Source organism: Atheta coriaria, unplaced genomic scaffold (genome assembly GCF_025399875.1).
Source record: "Atheta coriaria isolate IRGN ID8LTWV9N9 unplaced genomic scaffold, Caltech_Dcor_3.1 hic_scaffold_7_pilon, whole genome shotgun sequence".
NCBI classification, from domain to species: domain Eukaryota; kingdom Metazoa; phylum Arthropoda; class Insecta; order Coleoptera; family Staphylinidae; genus Dalotia; species Dalotia coriaria.
The window spans coordinates 5,678,157-5,696,907 of NW_027045449.1; the positions used below are offsets into that span (position 1 = coordinate 5,678,157).

At 37.0% G+C, this 18,751-nt stretch overlaps 2 protein-coding genes across 2 annotated transcripts; both read right to left on the reverse strand.

Moving 5' to 3' along the window:
* Positions 1-503: 503 nt before the first annotated feature.
* Positions 504-2,287, reverse strand: LOC135795858 (glucose-induced degradation protein 8 homolog). The gene is made up of 2 exons (XM_065307654.1): positions 2,043-2,287; positions 504-1,964 (listed from the first exon to the last, which is right to left on the reverse strand). The coding sequence occupies exons 1-2, from the start codon at positions 2,161-2,163 to the stop codon at positions 1,393-1,395; spliced, it is 693 nt and encodes a 230-aa protein (XP_065163726.1). The 5' UTR covers positions 2,164-2,287; the 3' UTR covers positions 504-1,392.
* A 637-nt stretch (positions 2,288-2,924) lies between these two features.
* Positions 2,925-18,044, reverse strand: LOC135796145 (homeobox protein SIX1-like). The gene is made up of 4 exons (XM_065308057.1): positions 17,402-18,044; positions 10,704-10,944; positions 10,377-10,638; positions 2,925-4,031 (listed from the first exon to the last, which is right to left on the reverse strand). The coding sequence occupies exons 1-4, from the start codon at positions 17,528-17,530 to the stop codon at positions 3,755-3,757; spliced, it is 909 nt and encodes a 302-aa protein (XP_065164129.1). The 5' UTR covers positions 17,531-18,044; the 3' UTR covers positions 2,925-3,754.
* Positions 18,045-18,751: the final 707 nt, after the last annotated feature.

Below are 18,751 nucleotides of genomic sequence, written 5' to 3' on the forward strand. Positions count from 1 at the left end.
TGTCACAGGACAATCTAATTAATAGCGATTATTTGAATGAAAATAAAGTAAAAACTGCCTATTTCGGGGCCAAATTGTCAAAAGTTCAATGTTCTACATTGATTTATTTCATTTGATTGCCATTTTACTAAATCGATGAATATGTGCAATGTGTTTATTTTGGTTTTTGGTGATAACCATTATCAGTATTCAAAGTTAGCAAATTTGATTCGTATAGTGACGAGGCCCAATTTTCAATGATATAAATCATAACAGCGAACAGATGTAACAGTAAAAAAAATAAATAAAACCATATAAAATATCAATATCTATTTTTAAATTCCGTGTTTCTTGCAAATTTTATTTTTATTTTCGACATGTTTCAACTAATTGTGCAGTAGAAAATTAAAGTAAAATTTGTAACAACACAGAATTGAAAAATAGAAATTAATATATTATGTGCTTACATGAACCAAATAAAAACAAAAATAGATGCAAGTATAATCAATAGCGATTGAATATAATTTTGTAGTGTGTATGTAGTTTTTATTTTCCATGTCATACCCACTTAATCTTTATATTACATCCTCATAATATGTAGTATTTACGAACTTGCCTTAAGAAAATATCCAATGACTAATTAATAGAGCATTAGTATTACAATAGTATTAGTGAAAATACAATTCAGACTTCCAAATGTGGCCAAACCAACTTTTCGTATTTGCTACAAATAGTAAAGTAAACATTGCAACCTCTTTTGTATGTTGTTTACTAAATTGACTGCGCACAGTATGTACTACACAAACTAAATCATTACTCTCTCGACTCTTGACTGATAAATGTAAAATCATCAATAAATCTGCACTTACTTTTACTTATCACGATCAAGATTATTACGTTTCTTGCTCACATTTAACACTCCTATTTCGGTGATGCTAACAATAGAATAACGATATTTATATTCTCAAAGAGTAAACATTACTTGCATCGCCAGAACACAACAGAAAATAGAACTTAATTAAATATTAATGAAAAAATGTAACAAAACAAAAAGAAATATTCTGATAAATACACAAATTTGAGAATAATTTTAAAATTTTGAGTAGAAATTGTTATTTCCTGGCGTTGCAAGAAATCCAACGCTTCATATTCATATATTTTAGAGTCTATCATCTGCAATTAATTTGGTACTGGTACTAAACGTGGTTTGGTTATGATATATCATAAAATATGTAAATTACAAGTTAAAAATTCGAGCAAAACTATCAAAAACACAAAAGATTTTGCAGACCCTCATAATTTTGAAAGTAATACAATACGCTGCAGCATAAATAATGCGTAATGCATCAATTGTTACAAAACCTAAGCCGAGTGAAAATCCTCTAGCATAATATATACAGCATCATCCGTTTGTTATTTCGGACTCTCGATCTTCGGCGCCGAGAGTTCAGTCATCTTCGGATATTTGGCGTGTTTCTTATCCAGCTCAGACTGCGACCATAAAATTAGTTTCAACAGGGTGGAAATCTTCGGCATGGTACATTCCTGATGTTCCATTCGTAGTATCGCCGCGTTTACTTCGCTAGCAATTTTTTGTCTATGCGCAGGTTGCAACAGATCACCAAAAGGACTATTCAAAGGTTCTTCAAACGCGAGTAGAGCTACAGTGCGTTCAAGTTCTTCTAAAACTGAAGGATCAGCTTCACCTGCTTCACTCAGATGTGACTGTGCAAAGGACAAAGCTTCCTCAACGCGATTATTTCGAATTAATTCAATCAAATGCAGCTGCTGTAGATGAAAATAAAGATAGCGGTCGTTGTCTAAGAGTTCTGGGTGTAATTGGTTAATGAAGGCAGTTGCTTCCTGCACTCTGCCATTTATAATTGCATCCCTAATGCGGATTCTGTCATCCAAGGAATTGAGTTCAATAGTTGGACCCACGCCGGACTCTTGTTGGAATTTCTCAGCGGCTTCTTTGAAACCCTCTTTAACAAGAGAAAATATATAAATATTAGCACTATAAACTACATTATAGTAGGGATATATTGTATTATTGTACAAACCTGTAACAAGGTAGTTCATAATGAGTTTGTTCATGCTCAATCTGCTGATTTCTTTGCTATGCAACATCCGGATCCAGTCGTCTTTTGTTGGGAGGACCTCAAGCTTGTCTGCGCTGGTCATTGTTTAATTGAAACTGTGTATCTGTGTCTTTGTCGCGATTTATTTTTACCATAAACAATACTCATAACAGCTGAGTGCGCGTTCGGTTGTTGTGACAAGTGACAATCGTGGATGACATTCAACCTGAAGTACGAATAACAATTCATCCAGAGGGCAGCACCTGACGGTAGTACTTTTTAATTTACGACTATAGTAACATATCTACTTTTCAAGACATGTGACAGATGGCAGCATGTGCCCCATTAGAAAATAAATCCTTACATGAACAAAGTAATTCACGATTGGAATAAAACAAATAGAAGAAAGGGATATGAATAGTTACATCAAGAAATATATTACCAACTGTCAATCGCTCTCATATGTGAAATATAAATGTGAAATTATTGGTGGTTAGATACTAGTGCAAAAAATATTTTATTTTTATGTCTTATTAATGACAATTAGGTATCCACCTCCGTTTTATTGGTTTATTTGCATAATAATAGACGATATATGATTTATAATATTCATCTCCGTCCCGAAGAGAAGAATAAGTATTAAAATATCACACAGCATTACTTTAAGGGGTTAAAAAGGGATATTCAGCCATAGTTAGAGCTAAATTGAATACCAGATGGCGCTGCAGTGCTTTATTAACATTATGAAATAAACAAAATCAGAAAAAAAATTAACATTGAAATAAAATGGCGAAATCTGACACACATACAGGGTCTTAAACAGGGAAGTAAAAAGTAATTACATCTTTTAAATAAACAATAGTATTGGTTTCGATAATCGTATATTTAATAACTGACGAAAAGCACATATTATTGCCGTTCCTTATCTCGATTTGTGCAGAAATTATGAATGCAATTGTGATCGTTATGTGTGTGCCCTAGCAACGTACAATACTCCTCTCCTCCTGCTGGCGCCAGATCGTCCTCGTACTGGTATGTACAATAAATACACAATACCTTATCATGTAAATATAAATGAAAAAATAAATAATAATAATAATGAATATATACAAACATAAGTATCATTTACAATAACAAGTACTAACATTTAACATCGCTTCAAAACTCATTTCCATGGCGTCGCGCGACCGCACTCAAAATGGCGGCGACCAAAATTCAATTCGCTAGTGTACAATGTCCAATAATTACAATATTATTCAATTTGTTTCATTTCATAAATAATTTTCACAAGTCCACATCCTCTGAAACATTCTTACGTATTATTATACTTTGGGATCTTCATCCAACATATAGAAAATATTTAAATGTCTCTTTGATATTTGAATAGAACCTTAATTTATACACAATTATACAACCGTTCTCCTTTGAAATTTTCTTGATTACAATAATTACAATTATGTTTGCCTTGCGTTTTCATCGATTCCATTGCATCGTAGTCTAATTAAGTATCTTTTGGTTGCGTGCTCAATGAAAACGAAGACGTCTAAAGGTTAAAATTTAAGTAAATCTCACTAAACGTTTACGTTGTTGCTGGCGAGCGCGTGCTGATGTTGATGGTCGCTCATCATCGACTTGGTTTCGTCGTGCGGCAGCTGTGGTGGCTGCGGCGCGCCATTGCTATTGCCCAACCATTGTCACAACGTCTGGTAGTCATGTAGGAGGCCGCATCTAGCCGCCTCCGGCGCATGGTACATCGGTTGGATGATGTTTGTCGCCGCGAGCGTCGGATAGGTGTTCACCGGTACCTGCGTCGGCATGCCTACGCTCAACGACGCCGGCGCATAATGCGCCCCACCGCCCCCACCAACACCACCGCCGCCACCAGATAGAACGCTTGCTTTCGTCCCCGCCTCCGACTCACTATCGGAACCACTCGAATCAAGATGTGCTCGTTCTCCACCGCCTTGAGTTCTGGAAAAGAAAAACAAATCATGTTTTAAATTACAGAAATTATAAATTTCAATGAGTGACAAATAGGTAGACACGTAAACAAGATGGCATCGTCGATATCACTCCTCATGGGTGTTAAAGATACAGATAAACCGATAAAATGGTGATGAATGGCCGTGAAGTAAAACCACACGAACGCGAGAAGTTGAAAACTTTCCAAGATGATGGTGTGTGGTGTTGGGTGGTTGAATATTGTTTGAAAACCTGGGGGTTCTTTTTATCTGGCCGCGCACGCAAGAAGCGGCAGACCCGGCAGCAAACTGCGGAATCGTTGAGCCGCGAGGAAGCCATCGGGGCGCATCTCGCGAACGTCGACGGCGACGACGACGACTCACGGACGTTTACCGCGTATCGAATTACGCGTTGCAGCCCGCAGGTGAAACCCGATATGACAAGCGCCGTGGACCGGCGCGAAGCAACCCAACGACGACGAAGGAACCAACCGAACGCACTAAACCGAGAGACGAGAGAAAAGGTGGAAGGACTGCTGTACATCGTGTGCGTTTCTCAACATTCAATGTACAAGGTACTACCTACAATCACAATCAACATTTTCAACACATACAAAACCAACAAAACATAACCTCCACAATAAAAACTATCACAAAGATATTTTATGCATATTTTGATGTAATTTTGATAGATAAATATTTGTAGGTTAGGTAATCAGAGGTTATGTTGGATCACCTTGTAGATGAAACAAAAGTAAGAATCGCCTGATGCGGGAAAACTGAATGGCGCTGCCGGCGTAGGTGGTCCCAACTTATTCCAAACGAAAGTGTGGTAAAGGGAAGATTATAACGTCTTCGATCACATACATCACACATCTATATTGATTAATTTATCTCACTGTAGTAAAACTAAAGAAACTGTTTGTTGCCAAACAAAATGGCTTCACAGCACAAATGGTTCTCATGTTCAACTACTCTCTACTAACTTGAAACTATACTTTATACTTATGCTTCAACTTTTAGTTTTCCTGCATGCGCTGCTGGTGAAAATTCAAGTTAGCAAACGTTGCGGCCTTTTTGTTTGCACAGTATGCGTAATATTTAGAAAAGGAGGGCGTGAGTGGAAGCCGCTGTCGATGTCGATGATGATGGGAAGCATTGGAAGCACATCGGAAAGGATGAGGAGCGGGAAGCGCTAGTCGTTTTGTTTGAACAGACACTGTTGTTTTCGGGGCCAGAGCAGCGGCTGGCGGTAATCCGATACCGGCGGGCGCAAAACCCGCGCTGCGCCCTCGTTAGCCGACGTACGCAACCGCGAGCGGCAGCAGGACCGCATTTGGCATTTAATCAAGCCACTAATTGAACGCCGCTACGACCATCATCACCGCATGCAAATTAATCAAATAGAAAGAAATACAAAAAATATACCACCGAAGAGATCGAAAAAGAAAAATTCAATCGAATATACTCATTGATAATTTTATAAAACGTGGAGATGAAAATGTTAATGTCGAATACAATGTGTAGAATGATGGCGGAGAGGTACGCGGGGAGGTAACGAGGGAAAACCGCTGTCGGATCCCATTACCGCCACAACACCGATCTCGCCCATCAATAGACATAAAAACAACGCCCGTGCGCTGTGCCGATCACAGCCACAATATCCACGCTTTTTTCGCTTTTTCCCGTGCGTGCCTTCGAATTTCGGCATTATCTTGCATCTTCATCAACGCACATAAAAGTTACATCGAATAACATCAACAAACTCGATGTCTGATGGCTCGAGACCTGCGCCAATGCGACCTTTATACCAAACACTTAAAATTTAAAATTGTAATTTCATTTTAAGTGTCGAGTTAAATTAAACGTTTCCAGTAAAGTTCGACGGCGGAAAAACAAGCAACCGAAGTGAGATACAGATAAATTTTTACGTCAAAGTACAAAAGATGTCTGATTAGAAATTCAGGGTGAATTTAACTGTTGTTTAATTGGTTCAACATTGCAATCGAATCGTAAAATAACTGGCAGGTTTTATTCTAACCTCCAATACCTGTAATTGTTGCTTGTTTGGTGGCCTATATAAATAAAATCTATAATATAAAAATGAATCGCAAAATATGTTGGTAAGCGCATAACTCAACAACGCCTAGACCAATTTGACCTATTCCTGTTTTTAAAATGTTTGTTTAAGTCCAAGGATGGTTTTTACAGCGAGAAAAACTCGAATAATTACCAAGAAAACCCTAAAGACAGCCCTTTTCTAAAGGATAAATGTTGTCATTGAGATTCAATCATAGTTGTAGTTAAATAGTTAAATCCGAGATGGCGCGCTGAAGTGCATTATTAGCAATTCTTTACACAATTAATTTCTTTAAAATAAAATTGCGAGTCTTATTGATAGAATTGACACATACTATGTCTAGAACAAGAGAGTAAAAACGAATTACATTTTTATTTAACACTACCGGGATGAAGTCGTGGGCAAAAGCTAGTTTATGATAATGATTGTACTTAATTTGAAGCACGCTTAACGGCTGGTCTATTGAGTAATTAAATTATTAAATTAGTTTGCGTGCCATTAATTGCAACCGCAAATTGCTCCAAATCATAATAAATATCTTCTTTAAGACGTGCGCAAGCACCAGAAATAATTTTTGGTGAAATCATTAAACACGCCGGATGTGATCATTAGCAAAAATTCACTTAAACATGAAATATAATTATTTACAAATTGTTGCTCACTGTTTCTGCTCACATCTTGCGCTGACCATATTGATTATTGACCAAGTCGAGATGTGCGCGCGGAGGAACAGCACTAAACAAATACTTAATTGCCTTCTTCATTTTTCATTCCGTTTATGTGCGCATCTCGGCGGTGCTTTGTCGCTTTTTCGGCGGTTTGCAAGCGTCGGAGAGACAGACAAGTGGTCGCCAGATGTGTTTGCGTACCACCCTTCTTTAGAGTCAAAGTTAAAGTTAACAGTTCCATTGTGTGCAACTACATTTATATGAATATACGAATAGATGCCGAAGAACAATGTGTTGCAGTGTCAAACAATGTGCGCCTGTTCTTCTTTGCTTTCCTCTTCATGTTGCATCCTAAATTCAACATTGTCTTGTCGCTTTTTTAACTTTTAAAATATTTATTTAACAAACTGGCGCCACAAAAAGTGCATTCGTTGTAAATTAACTGTTTTAAAAGCAAGAAACTTTGTTTTTGGTGAAAATATCAAAAACCTAACCTCAAAAACTAATTTGACAGCGGGTAACAAAGTAAAACTTGATTTTCAGTCTGATCTTGACGCTCTGAGATCATTATTGCCCTTGTTTCGAAGATTCACACGTGCAAAATGACCGCGAAGGGCACGATGGATCGTTGGCACCATAAGCAAGTTATTAATGGCGTTTTCACGCTTCAATTTATGCACGGCGCATACAAGTCGGGAGCCGCGGGGGTCGTAAATCATTCGGAAACGAGCGTGCGCGAAGCAAAAACACGGCCACCGCGCGCGCGCGCGTCGAAGAAGAAGGCGTTAAACACGGTTATTATCGACGGCAACGAGCCGAGCTAATTGATTGCAACGGCGCAATTATGCCAAATTCATTTTTGATGAGCACGAACCAAACGACGCGTCGACAAGGTGCGAAAAATCGCAACCTGAATTTAAACTCGTTGCGGCAACAAGTTGCATCGCAATTTTCAATTAATTTTCATTTTCTATGCATAACCCGCTAATTTTTCTCAACAATTTAGCTTCTTGTTCTTATTTATTTCACGCGAGGCGAAAACGTGCTGTGAATTTATTATCTTGTATTTTATACCACGCTGAAAATATTTGAAATATTTTCGTGGTGCGTTTTTAAATTTCCCGTAAGTTATACTAGTTGTTGAGACTGAGAATCGTTCATTTATTATGAGTGCGTTGTAATGTTTAAGTGCTTTTGAAATTTGCCTGGTTTCGAGTTGCCAAAAATGTGAGGAGCCGTTAAACGAAATAAATTAATTTTATTGTTCGTAATGTTCAAGCGGATTCGTGTTGCAAAGAGTAATGTTCCACCGTTTGAGGCGTTGGAATGCGAATGTTTGGCATTCATTCTCACAGATGATAAAATCAACGATGGTGAAAGAAAAAAGTGAAAAAAATTCAAATTCACCAAACGAATCAAACAAAAACTGAGAAAAACTAAAGCTGCATGTATAGTAGTAGATTCAAAGTGTTACAATTCTATTTTTGACATCATAACCATTATACAGGAAGCTACTTAACCTTAACTTACTTTTAACCTCAATAATTATAAAAATGTAACATAACCTTACTAATAATCCACATCAAACAACTTTATTTTTGCACCTTTTTTAGTATTAATTGCCTATTAATATATTATATTTTGAGTTTGGATGTAAATTTAATTTGGAACACTCTGGAGTGCGTTGGCCAGCGGTTACACGAGCCTGGAACCTGAGAATAACCATGGCGCGCGCGGCTTTCAGCTATTTTCGACTTCCGCCACTCGACACCAAAACATCTCTCAAATGTTACGCGCGTAGCTTATCCGACGCAGGACGAGTCGAGCCAATCTATTCATAAGCGCACTTCAATTATTGCACATCACTTTTTATACGAAATTAAATCAAATAACGAACTGATTTAAAAAGAAAGAAGGAAAGAAAAAACAATAAAGCTGTGTTTTCTTTGATGGCTTTTAAACTAAGTAATTTTTTGTATCTTTGACGCTGGAAGATTCAATCATAAACATAAATCTCCCACAGAAAGACATAAACTCGCACCCTAAAACACGTAGATATTTAAATTTAAATTTAAGCGACGTTCATCGCCACTAAAACAACATCAAATGTATCAAACTATCAAAAAGAGCTAAGATTAGTCATTTTCCTAATCTCGACGCATCTTGCATTCACTCCCGGCGTGCAAGTACACTTTTAACGTTCGTCTTTGTATGTTTCGTATTTTTTAATTACCGAATGTTTTGGAATTTAACATTTTAACGCGCTTCACGCGCGCGCGCGCCGCCGGAAAGCGCATAAAACAACAAACTTAGCATTACAAACTCACTTAAATACCCAAAATATAAATAAAATCCACACAAAGTATAGTAATGACAACACACTACTCGTGCACGGCAACTGCACCCTTTCAAATCTCACATTTTACACTTTACGAGCCATCTTCATACGCAGTTTACGTTTACGACTTTCATTAATTATTCGAAACGAAAAAAAAAATGAAGAAGGTAAATAATAAAATAGCTATAAGTAGATTTATCTCGGTTAACACTTTTAGAGCTACAACCGAAAAAAATGGATAAGCAAATGAAACATTTTATCGGAAGGTAATAAAACCACCCCAACAGCAGCCTGCAGCCGTAACGCAACCAGTAAAAACAAAAAACGAAAAAATATATAGCGGACGCCACGTTTCGGCGTTTAATTATCACTTCAGGAAGCCGTTTAGGGGCCGCAAAGTTTACGACCGTCTATTGCATCACAAGATGTATAAATAGTCGGCAATTATAATTATGTTGCGAGTCGTTTTTCGGACGTTTTGCATACTAAGTGCACAGCTAACACATAGCGCTTCAGGGGAAAATGCGCGCAGATGATTAATTGCACAGCCACACAGGAGGTAAAACACAGCGATGACAAGTCGGGGCGGTTGTGCAATCGGCGAAAATTAGTGCGAGTTATTTACGGCGCGCTTTTGAACTACTATGATGCACATCCGCATTTTGTACGTATTACAAATGCCGACATTCTGGCGTAAATCACTTGCAATAACACATCATATTCAATCAAAATGAAAGTGCACTGCAACCTAACCTTCAAATATGTTCCTATAAACTTTCATGTGTATTATGGCTACTGATATAAAACATAACCTATAATAATTACCGCAGCTAATCGCAGCGAGTTAAAATGTTATTGAAAATATTTATTTCGGCGTGTTCTCGTTTTTGTGGTGCGGTTTAGAATTCCAACGAGGTTGCCTGCTTGCTCCCGAAATAGAATCCTGACTCACGTTACATCGCTCAAGTCGATGCGCGATGCGCGCGCGTTCTTATTTTGCTGCCTCCGCCGCCGACTGGCAATGCGATACGCCCGAAACCTTATAGCGCGGCGGCCAAAAAATTTCGACACGGGCCGAAAACTTACAACCTACCGACTAACACACTTAGCCGGTAGCTCAAAATATAAGCCACGCGAACACCACGGATATTTTTAAGGCGTTCGACGCTCAATTGGCGTATAAATAAACCAGCAATGCACTAAACACGTACCTGCAAGTCTTTAAACACCCGAAACAATGTTGAAAAATAATGAAATATTACAACTTACGAATCTTTGTGCTCAGCTGCCCGATCGCGTTGCCGCCGGTTCTTGAACCAATTCGAGACTTGAGTTGTGGTCAGGCCGGTAGCTTCCGCCAACTCACGTTTCTCACGTGGACTGGGATAAGGATTGTGCGTGTACCAATCGCGTAAAACTGTCCGTGATTTCTCCTTGAAGCAGTAGGAAGTCTCTTCGCCATCCCAGATTGTTCGGGGTAAAGGGAATTTTCGGCGTACACGATATTTGCCTACAGCTCCCAAAGGTCTTCCTAAATTTAACACCAACAGGTTATTTTTGCATAATATGATATTAAAATTTGAGGTGATTAGTTACCTCTGAGTCTTTCGGCTTCCACATAGTGAGCTTTGAGCCAAAGTGCTTGCAGTTTCGCATGATTGTGCGTGCTGAAGGTGTGACTCTCAAGGATACGATAGAGCTCCTTGAAGTTGCCGCGATGGAAGGCAACGATTGCTTTGGCTTTCAGCACCGATTCGTTGTTGTGGAGTTTGTCGCACGCTGGCAACGACCAGAGGAATCTGCCCAACCTTTCTACATTCCCTGCTTGCTGTAGAACCTGCAAATAAAAACATAACCTATTAAATTCTCATGGAAGCAAAAACGATGATAAACCGTTGTAAATTAAGATGTAACCCGTCGATAAATCATCATCGGAAGCACTTTTGGTACCTTCGTAGTTTATTTTATGAACTTGTTGTCGGACACACAATGAAACACCGAATTTTATGCTTCAATAAAAAGATAATGCTTACATGACAATAAAGTACATTTTAGTGTATATTTGGTTGCCTACATCACCAATATTTGTATTGAGGTTATTATGATTTGAATTTTTGGTGAAAATCCACTGCGTTTATTTGTGCCAAAGTCGTTTAACGTCTGCAAGGCGACGTGAGGAATACGTAATAACGTGGCGTCGTAACATAATCTTCGTTAATTCCACGTATCGCTTACATTGCGCCTTCGCGCTCGAAACAAAGGTGTCACAGTGTCGAATCGAATTAATTTTAATTTTAAATCATAATTTCCAACGCCACACGCGCTCGGACGCGCGACTTCAGGCATGAATAAAGTGTAATTCTGCTAAGTTGGCGGTTTTCGTGTGGAGGCGAAACGCTCCATTCATAAAAACGTATTTTGTGTGGCGAACGTGCAGCGACGCCAAGAGGACGTGCAGATAATGTGAAGAACGTGTCAGAATTGGAGGTTCTTGCAATCGCAATCATCATAAATTCATAAGCATTATAATAATAGTGCTTTTGTTGTGATGATATCTAAACAAGCCACACATGATACAATTTAATCAATTTTAGGAATTGTATTTCTAAACTAGACAATTTTTGATTATTCTTTTAGTTTCAGTTAGTTAAATTTAAAATATATAAATTAATTAGTTGGGTTTGGTTGTTTTTTGTTGCAAGATCAACGTCTGAAGCTTTTTTTCACTTTTCATAGCCTGAACATTTCGAAAACATCGTATGTGAGCATTCGTTCCCTTCGCATGAAAATAATGAATAAGAAAAACATCATAAACGTATCGGGTTACAACGCGCACACACAACTACTGGGCGGCGTCGTTCACTTGTTTTTCTTTTCTGTTATTTTTCTAAAACGAGCATCACGACACAACTCAAAAGTTCTGACGTTTGGAAATGTGTAACGCGCAGACTACGAAACTGCACCGTGAAGAAGTGGGAAACCGTGGGCCAAACAGAAGTCACCCGTCGCAATATTACGAACTGAAATGAACTGAACAAGTGCAGATGAAGAAATATATCGAAGAATTCTTTGTATGGCAACCAGCGGGATGCAAACACATGTTTTGGAAGCACCGAAACGTCTAAACTGGTATTTGTAAGACGTAATGACATGTTCATTACACATGTTTGTTTAACACAGACGAAACTATTTATTAAATAAAAATCAACCTAAGTTTTGTCTTCGCTAGGCAACCCAACGTACATTGTTGTATATGTGGTATATGAAATAAATCGTTTCTGGCAATCAAAAGTGACGAACATCGCCGATGCGTTTTATGCAGTTGATGTGTTTTTCGCAATGATGCGCACCCGTTTGGCTCGTATCCAAAATCATCACACGTTACATTCATCCGAAAACGCAGCGAAAACGCAAAACAAGCGAGTAATTTGTGTGAATTTGCGAACTGACTGCGTATTTTGATAATCTCCAATTCATTATGAAAACATCCATCGAAATTAAATCTCTAACTTAATTGACCCAAACTACAACTCACACTGACTCATTTGTAATAATAAAAACATGAAAATATCATGACAGCAAGTGATCGCATGCCAAAACTAATTGCAAGTAAAAACAGTTTAGATAAATGTTCTTATTTCGTAACATAATTTATAAATTTGACAATTTCTCGCAGAGAATAATTCAATGGTTCTAAACGCATTTCAGAGGATGAATTATGAACAAGTTGGCAAGGTTTAATTACATTTCAGGAGGTAAAACTCCGTGCCAGATTCCTGCTTGCGTTGTGAGACAAAAATATTTCTGTGATTGACAGTTGAATTATGAATTTTGCCAAAATTAAAACGAATTATATAATAACTAGATTTTGCTCCCGTAGATTAGGGTAAAAAGTAATTAATTTTCGATTTCTTGAACTTATTATGTGCTAAATTTACCGATAACATTCTAAATTACAATTTTGATTGATTTTGTGGGATCGGTGTGTAAGTTATAATTGATGAGTGTTAAAAGACACGATGTTTAATTATCACGAACAATGTTTATTATAATGTTAAGGTTTACCAACTCTTGAAGAAGTGTAGGGAAGAACTGTAGAGTAAGAAGTACTGTAGTCGTGTTACATAAGAAGTGTGTGCAATAACAGATCTTCCTACACCCTTGTCACTCACCAGCAACCCTTCAGGTTGATGGGTGGTGACAAGAAATTTGGAAGTCAGAAGAAAGCGATAGATTTGATTGGTAGAAGAAAGTGTGTGACATTGAAGAGAGGGAAAGTTGACCATCGGATTTTGGGAATCCGAGCCGGACCATCTGCTACTGACCGCACGCTAGATACAGCGTGCCAAACCGTCCGACTCGGGGATTAGGTTTTTCAAGGGTAATAAAAGTAATTAGGAATTTTGGGAATTTTATACGAAGAATTATGGCATGCAATATAGATGAAGAAAGTTATAGAGTGCATGCAATATAGATGAAGGGAAGAATTATAGTCGCTTAAGTCGTACCGTCACGTAAGTCGTACCTCGGTCTTTTCTCTAACTTGAAGGCACTTTATGCAACTTAAAATGCTGTATTCGGACAGCATGAAATCATACTAGAAGCATATTCTTTAATCAGTTCCCGCCGAATCGGAATTATGAAGTTATGCGCAAAAATAGTTTTGCTCCTCGTGCTCATCCAATTTCTCCTGGAGCTTGAAAGCATTGGTGGTCAGAAAAACACCACTAAATATGTGTTTCATGTTAAATATTGGGTATACATCTATCCATGTATTGTTTTCTACATGGATTTTGTTAAATATTCCTTCTGATATATTGTTTAAGGTTGTTTTAAGCGGGAAGCACATGTTTGCTAACTCGTACCCCTTTGCGTTTTTTAAGTCGTACCTATAGAGCATATGGGACTCAAGGTTTCAGCTGCGCCACGAGGCGGCGCTACGGTTGCGCGCCGAAGATACTTTACTAGCGTGATGAGAATAGGAAGATAGTATGATTCAGTGCCTCAAATGCAAAATTTGGATGCATGACAAATGTGTTGGGGTGTCCAAACGAGTAAAAAATACCTTGCAAATAAATACATTATTATTAAACTAATATATATTCTCATTTTGATATTACTTTGGCATAGGTACGACTTAGGGTATCGATGGTACGACTTAGGGTACCGGTTTGTTAAGTCGTACCGTTTACACATTTTTGTTAAATTGATGTTTTACAAAAATATAAACATTTCTGATTAATTTTTCTCATACTAATTAAAGCTATATTAACTAAAGCAGGTGAATATGTCAAAAAACTGACATTATGTTGCAAAACTTTCAATTTAGGGCCAATTGTATTTTAGGGTACGACTTGGCCAACCTTCCCTATATAAACATAGTAATTACAAATGTATATAAATGTATACATATATATTAAATTAAAATCAAAATTGCACATAATTACACATACAAGAGTATTTTTTACTGTTTTAAATAATCTGTCATTTTTGTCTGCTTTTGTTTTTATTTTATGAATAGAGGACATAGCTATGGTCAAATTATCATTTGCAATATTGCTGTGCATAGTAACAAACACAAGAAACACAAGACACAAATAGTTAAACACAAACAATAAATTCACCTCCGGCAGCGTGACGAGTTGTGAGAAGATAAGTAGGAACTGTTCTTAGATTTCAAAGTTGTGAAAATCGGTCATGTTATATGGTCTGCTAGAACAGGATTGGTTAAGATTTAATTGGTTTATGAGGGTGAAAAACAGACCAGAAGGTTAGTTTGGAAAATACGGATTAAGTCGTGGACAAGGTACTGCTGCCCGAATGCTTATATTTATTATTTAAGCATTTGGTCTTTCCGATAGTAAATACATAAAAGTAATTTGACAATCATAAAAGAAATGTAGCAATAAATATAAAAAGTTCGCCACGTGTCGATCGTCGTCGGGAATCAACGAGCATGACCGGAGGTGTAAAGAATCATGTTGGTCATTATAACCGGACATAATCTATTAAAAATGGGTCATAATAAGCGACATGTCACTGTAAGCGAAGTCATTATATCCGACTTTTTTAAAAAGAATTTTATATGAAAACCAAACTTCGTTGTGTAGTTACGTCATAATAACCGGTTGGTCAATATAAGCGGAGTCATACTAAACGGATTCTACTGTATAGAAAAAGCGTTGGGTAAAGATCCCCACAATTTCATTGTCAATATATCACTGTACAAGCTTTTATTCCTTATTTTACACCCTGCCAGTTATATTTTTGCATAAAAAGTAGCCCACATGCGTTTCGTTACTCCAAAACATCTCTATTCCTAAATTTATTTTGAAATTATTTTTAATTTGGTTGAGAAATTTAATTTTTGCGCGCGAAAGACGCAAACAAACAAATTCACATTTCAATTTATTTATAATTGGTTAGGTAAAATGTACTTAGACATGACTAATGCAGTAGCAAAATATTTAACATTATCCAATTGTCATGTACCTCATTAATCGTGGGAAAAGTATGTGATAAGGTGTATATTTTGCCTGATCCCGTGAGTGAAAATACATATTCGAATTTCTAAACATCGCAAATTACTTGCGTGCTCAACACGCATGTTTGTTTTGCCTCGCGCTTTTAAATAATGCGCGTGTTTATTCAATTTTCCACCGACGCGTATTTACATAAAATTATCCAACAAACACGAGTGGGTAACCGGGTAACGCTATACTTTATAAAATGAAAACGAAATCATTACGCCCATCAACGTATTTAAAAACAAACTAAAAGGCCCAAAAACAACAGAAAAAAATACTAAAAAGAAAATGGCCGTGCAATAATATGATTATCAGGTGTTATTCGGGAATAACTCCAAAAATATTTGTTAGAAAATTAAAATTCTTTCAAATACTTATTGTAGGCTAAATATAAAATCGACATAGATAGAAATTTGATAAGATAATTACTTATATGTTAGGATACATGTAATTTAAGTTTACATTTGTTTAAAAAATATTCATTTTATATAAATTTCGGTAAAATATCGAACAAATAATTACATTATTTATGAGATTGTTTAAATACATTTAGAATTTACTACGTATGTAATAAATATCAAAAGAAATCAATTATTAAAAAATTAATCGCTTTTAGATTTATTACTTATAACTATAAACATTCAACAAATTTCTCTGTGTTGTTGATAAATTGGCACCACCCAAAGAATTCATAAATAAAACAAACACAATTGATTACACAGAAAGAAAAAACAAAATTTGTTTATAAATTTTTGTCCTCCCATCAATCTAGCAATAACAAATGATAAATTTGTTTAAAATTTTAGCATTAATCTATGTCCAATGCCTCAAGTAAGATAACTTGTTAACAAACGCACAAACAGGCTTATTATAAACAACTCCACAATTCAAAGATGGAAACAATTCAATTGTTATTTAAACATATTCACATTCCTCAAATCAGACAAATCAAAGTACCTAAACCCTGTCAACACGGAATTGAGCATTGGTAAACTATATTGTGAATGTTTATAAAATACCATCTTAGCCGTGACTCATAAGGAATAAAAGTTTAAAAAAACAATCGTGTATAATCAGCAAAATCGGCGCGGTGTGTTTTTTGTTTGATGTTTTTGGCCGTTACGAGTTTATTTGGTGTATTTCCTGTGTTTAAATGTATCAAATTCAATGTTGTATGTAAGATGCAGGAGAAATGAGTCATCTAAACAGTTCGATATGTTTATTATCAATTTTTTCGTGTCCGAGTTTAAACAAGCAGAATATAAGTCATTTATTATGAATATGACACGCAAATTACTTAAAATCGCTTATATTTTCGATAATATAAGAAATTTTTGCTTGAAACTTATTCCAAAGATGTTTAAAATCAAAATATGTAATTGTTTAGGGAATATTTAGTACTCAAGTTAGTTTATTATGAAAATAAAACAAAAAATGACTCAAAATTACTCAATGGAATTAATAGTTTCGGAAAAACATGATTTTTGCTTCAATAAGTTCGAAAAAAAAAGCAATAAAAAACAAAATACGTAACAAAACAGGAAATATTTGCTAATTTTATTAAATGATCTCCCGACGGATCACTCAATCAAGTTAAATTATCTATAATTTCCCGCGATAAAGCATCCTAACCTCTAATTATGATGCAATGTTTATAAAAACAAGTCTTTATGCAATTTTTGTTAATTAATTAATGCTTACGAAGTTTAATAACAAATTAATCAATGAATTTTCTTCATTTTTAAAATAGAAATTTTAACTCCTTACCTCGCAAACACACGCGACTTGTTCCTGTGTAAATCCAAAACTGGGAAGTGGACTGTGTCTCGGCGGTGGGCTGTACGGCGGCGTCGCACCCGTCCCGGGATTCGTGAACCCCAACCCTGCCGACAGCATGTTCCAATTGTAATCCACCACTGTCGCGAATTACCCTTCTTCTCCTCAATGAAACCGCCGCCTAAACATGCGACACAACCGGAAACCAAATAAAAACCACTCTTGTTGTTTTGTTATCCAAAATGGCGCACAATTACCAAACAATACACAATAATATCCCGATTGTTCGATTAATTATAATCCGCACATTTTCATCCGGTCGCGCTGACCGTAGCCCGTTGCCCGAAACGCACGACGTCTGCGACTTGACTAAAAGCTCAACTCAACTCCACTCCAACTCCGTCCGCACCGTGCTTAGTGAGCTGAGCCACGAGAACTGGTCAGAGATGCAATCGGTGTGTGTTTGCCGGTGCTGGGAGAGTGAGTGGACCACACCAGCAAGCCCCACACACACACGGCGTGTATGCTAAAGATAGAACCGACCGAGTAGTTAAGTTTTTCCTGAGTCTCTTGAGTCTTTACCGTTCGCACCGTTCGCGGTTCGAATTGGATCTGCACGCGGTCGTAGAGCGCCGGTAACTTTATCGGAGGGAGCCGCCGATGGATAGACGACGCGCGGACGAATCGTTGGGCGGGTATCGAGCAGCTCAGAGGCGGGTATCACACCAAGCAGGGAGCTGCGGATTGGTCGCGCTGTGTGCGCTGTCGGCTGGAAACGCAACGAGGTCTTTCGATTCAATTTATTGCCCACAATCTACAATTGCACGAGAGTGAGCGTGTGTTGCTGGGGAGTTTGGGGAGGATGGATAAACGGATAACTGGGTATTATTTGTGGTTATGACAGCTTTAGACTATTATAACAAATAGCAATAGGTAATAGAAAGACAGATAAATGTAATTTAAATAATTTTATCTAATTTTTGCAAAAATTAACGTTTTTAATACGAAAATAGAATTATTGGGTTTTCATCATCCAGAAACAAAGGTTTTTTGGTCAATTTTTAATTGTTGTGACCTTAAACAAAGTATTTTTGTATTCGTAGCAAAATTTATACTCCTATAAATCTTTTTCTGTATAAATGCTGACATGCTTCATAAATTTCCAACTTCCTTCTCCTATTTTTCCACTAATTTCCTATATTCTTCAAATTTCGACCTCTGCGCGCTCAAATTGGTTCAGATGGCATGTGTGCTCATTCCGGGAAGATAAACGACTTGCTAACTAGAGCATTGTCAAGGGATAATAAGTCAACAATGAGAGGACAAGAGGAGGCGACCCAG

Bases quoted from the DNA above. Each gene is read 5' to 3' on its own strand.
- LOC135795858 (XM_065307654.1), bottom strand. From the start codon at position 2,163: ATGACCAGCGCAGACAAGCTTGAGGTCCTCCCAACAAAAGACGACTGG. The intron at 1,965-2,042 runs GTTTGTACAATA...CTCTTGTTAAAG, and splicing joins TATGAACTACCTTGTTACAG to AGGGTTTCAAAGAAGCCGCT.
- LOC135796145 (XM_065308057.1), bottom strand. From the start codon at position 17,530: ATGCTGTCGGCAGGGTTGGGGTTCACGAATCCCGGGACGGGTGCGACG. The intron at 10,945-17,401 runs GTAAGGAGTTAA...TTTTATTTGCAG, and splicing joins AAGTCGCGTGTGTTTGCGAG to GTTCTACAGCAAGCAGGGAA. The intron at 10,639-10,703 runs GTAACTAATCAC...TGTTAAATTTAG, and splicing joins GGAAGCCGAAAGACTCAGAG to GAAGACCTTTGGGAGCTGTA.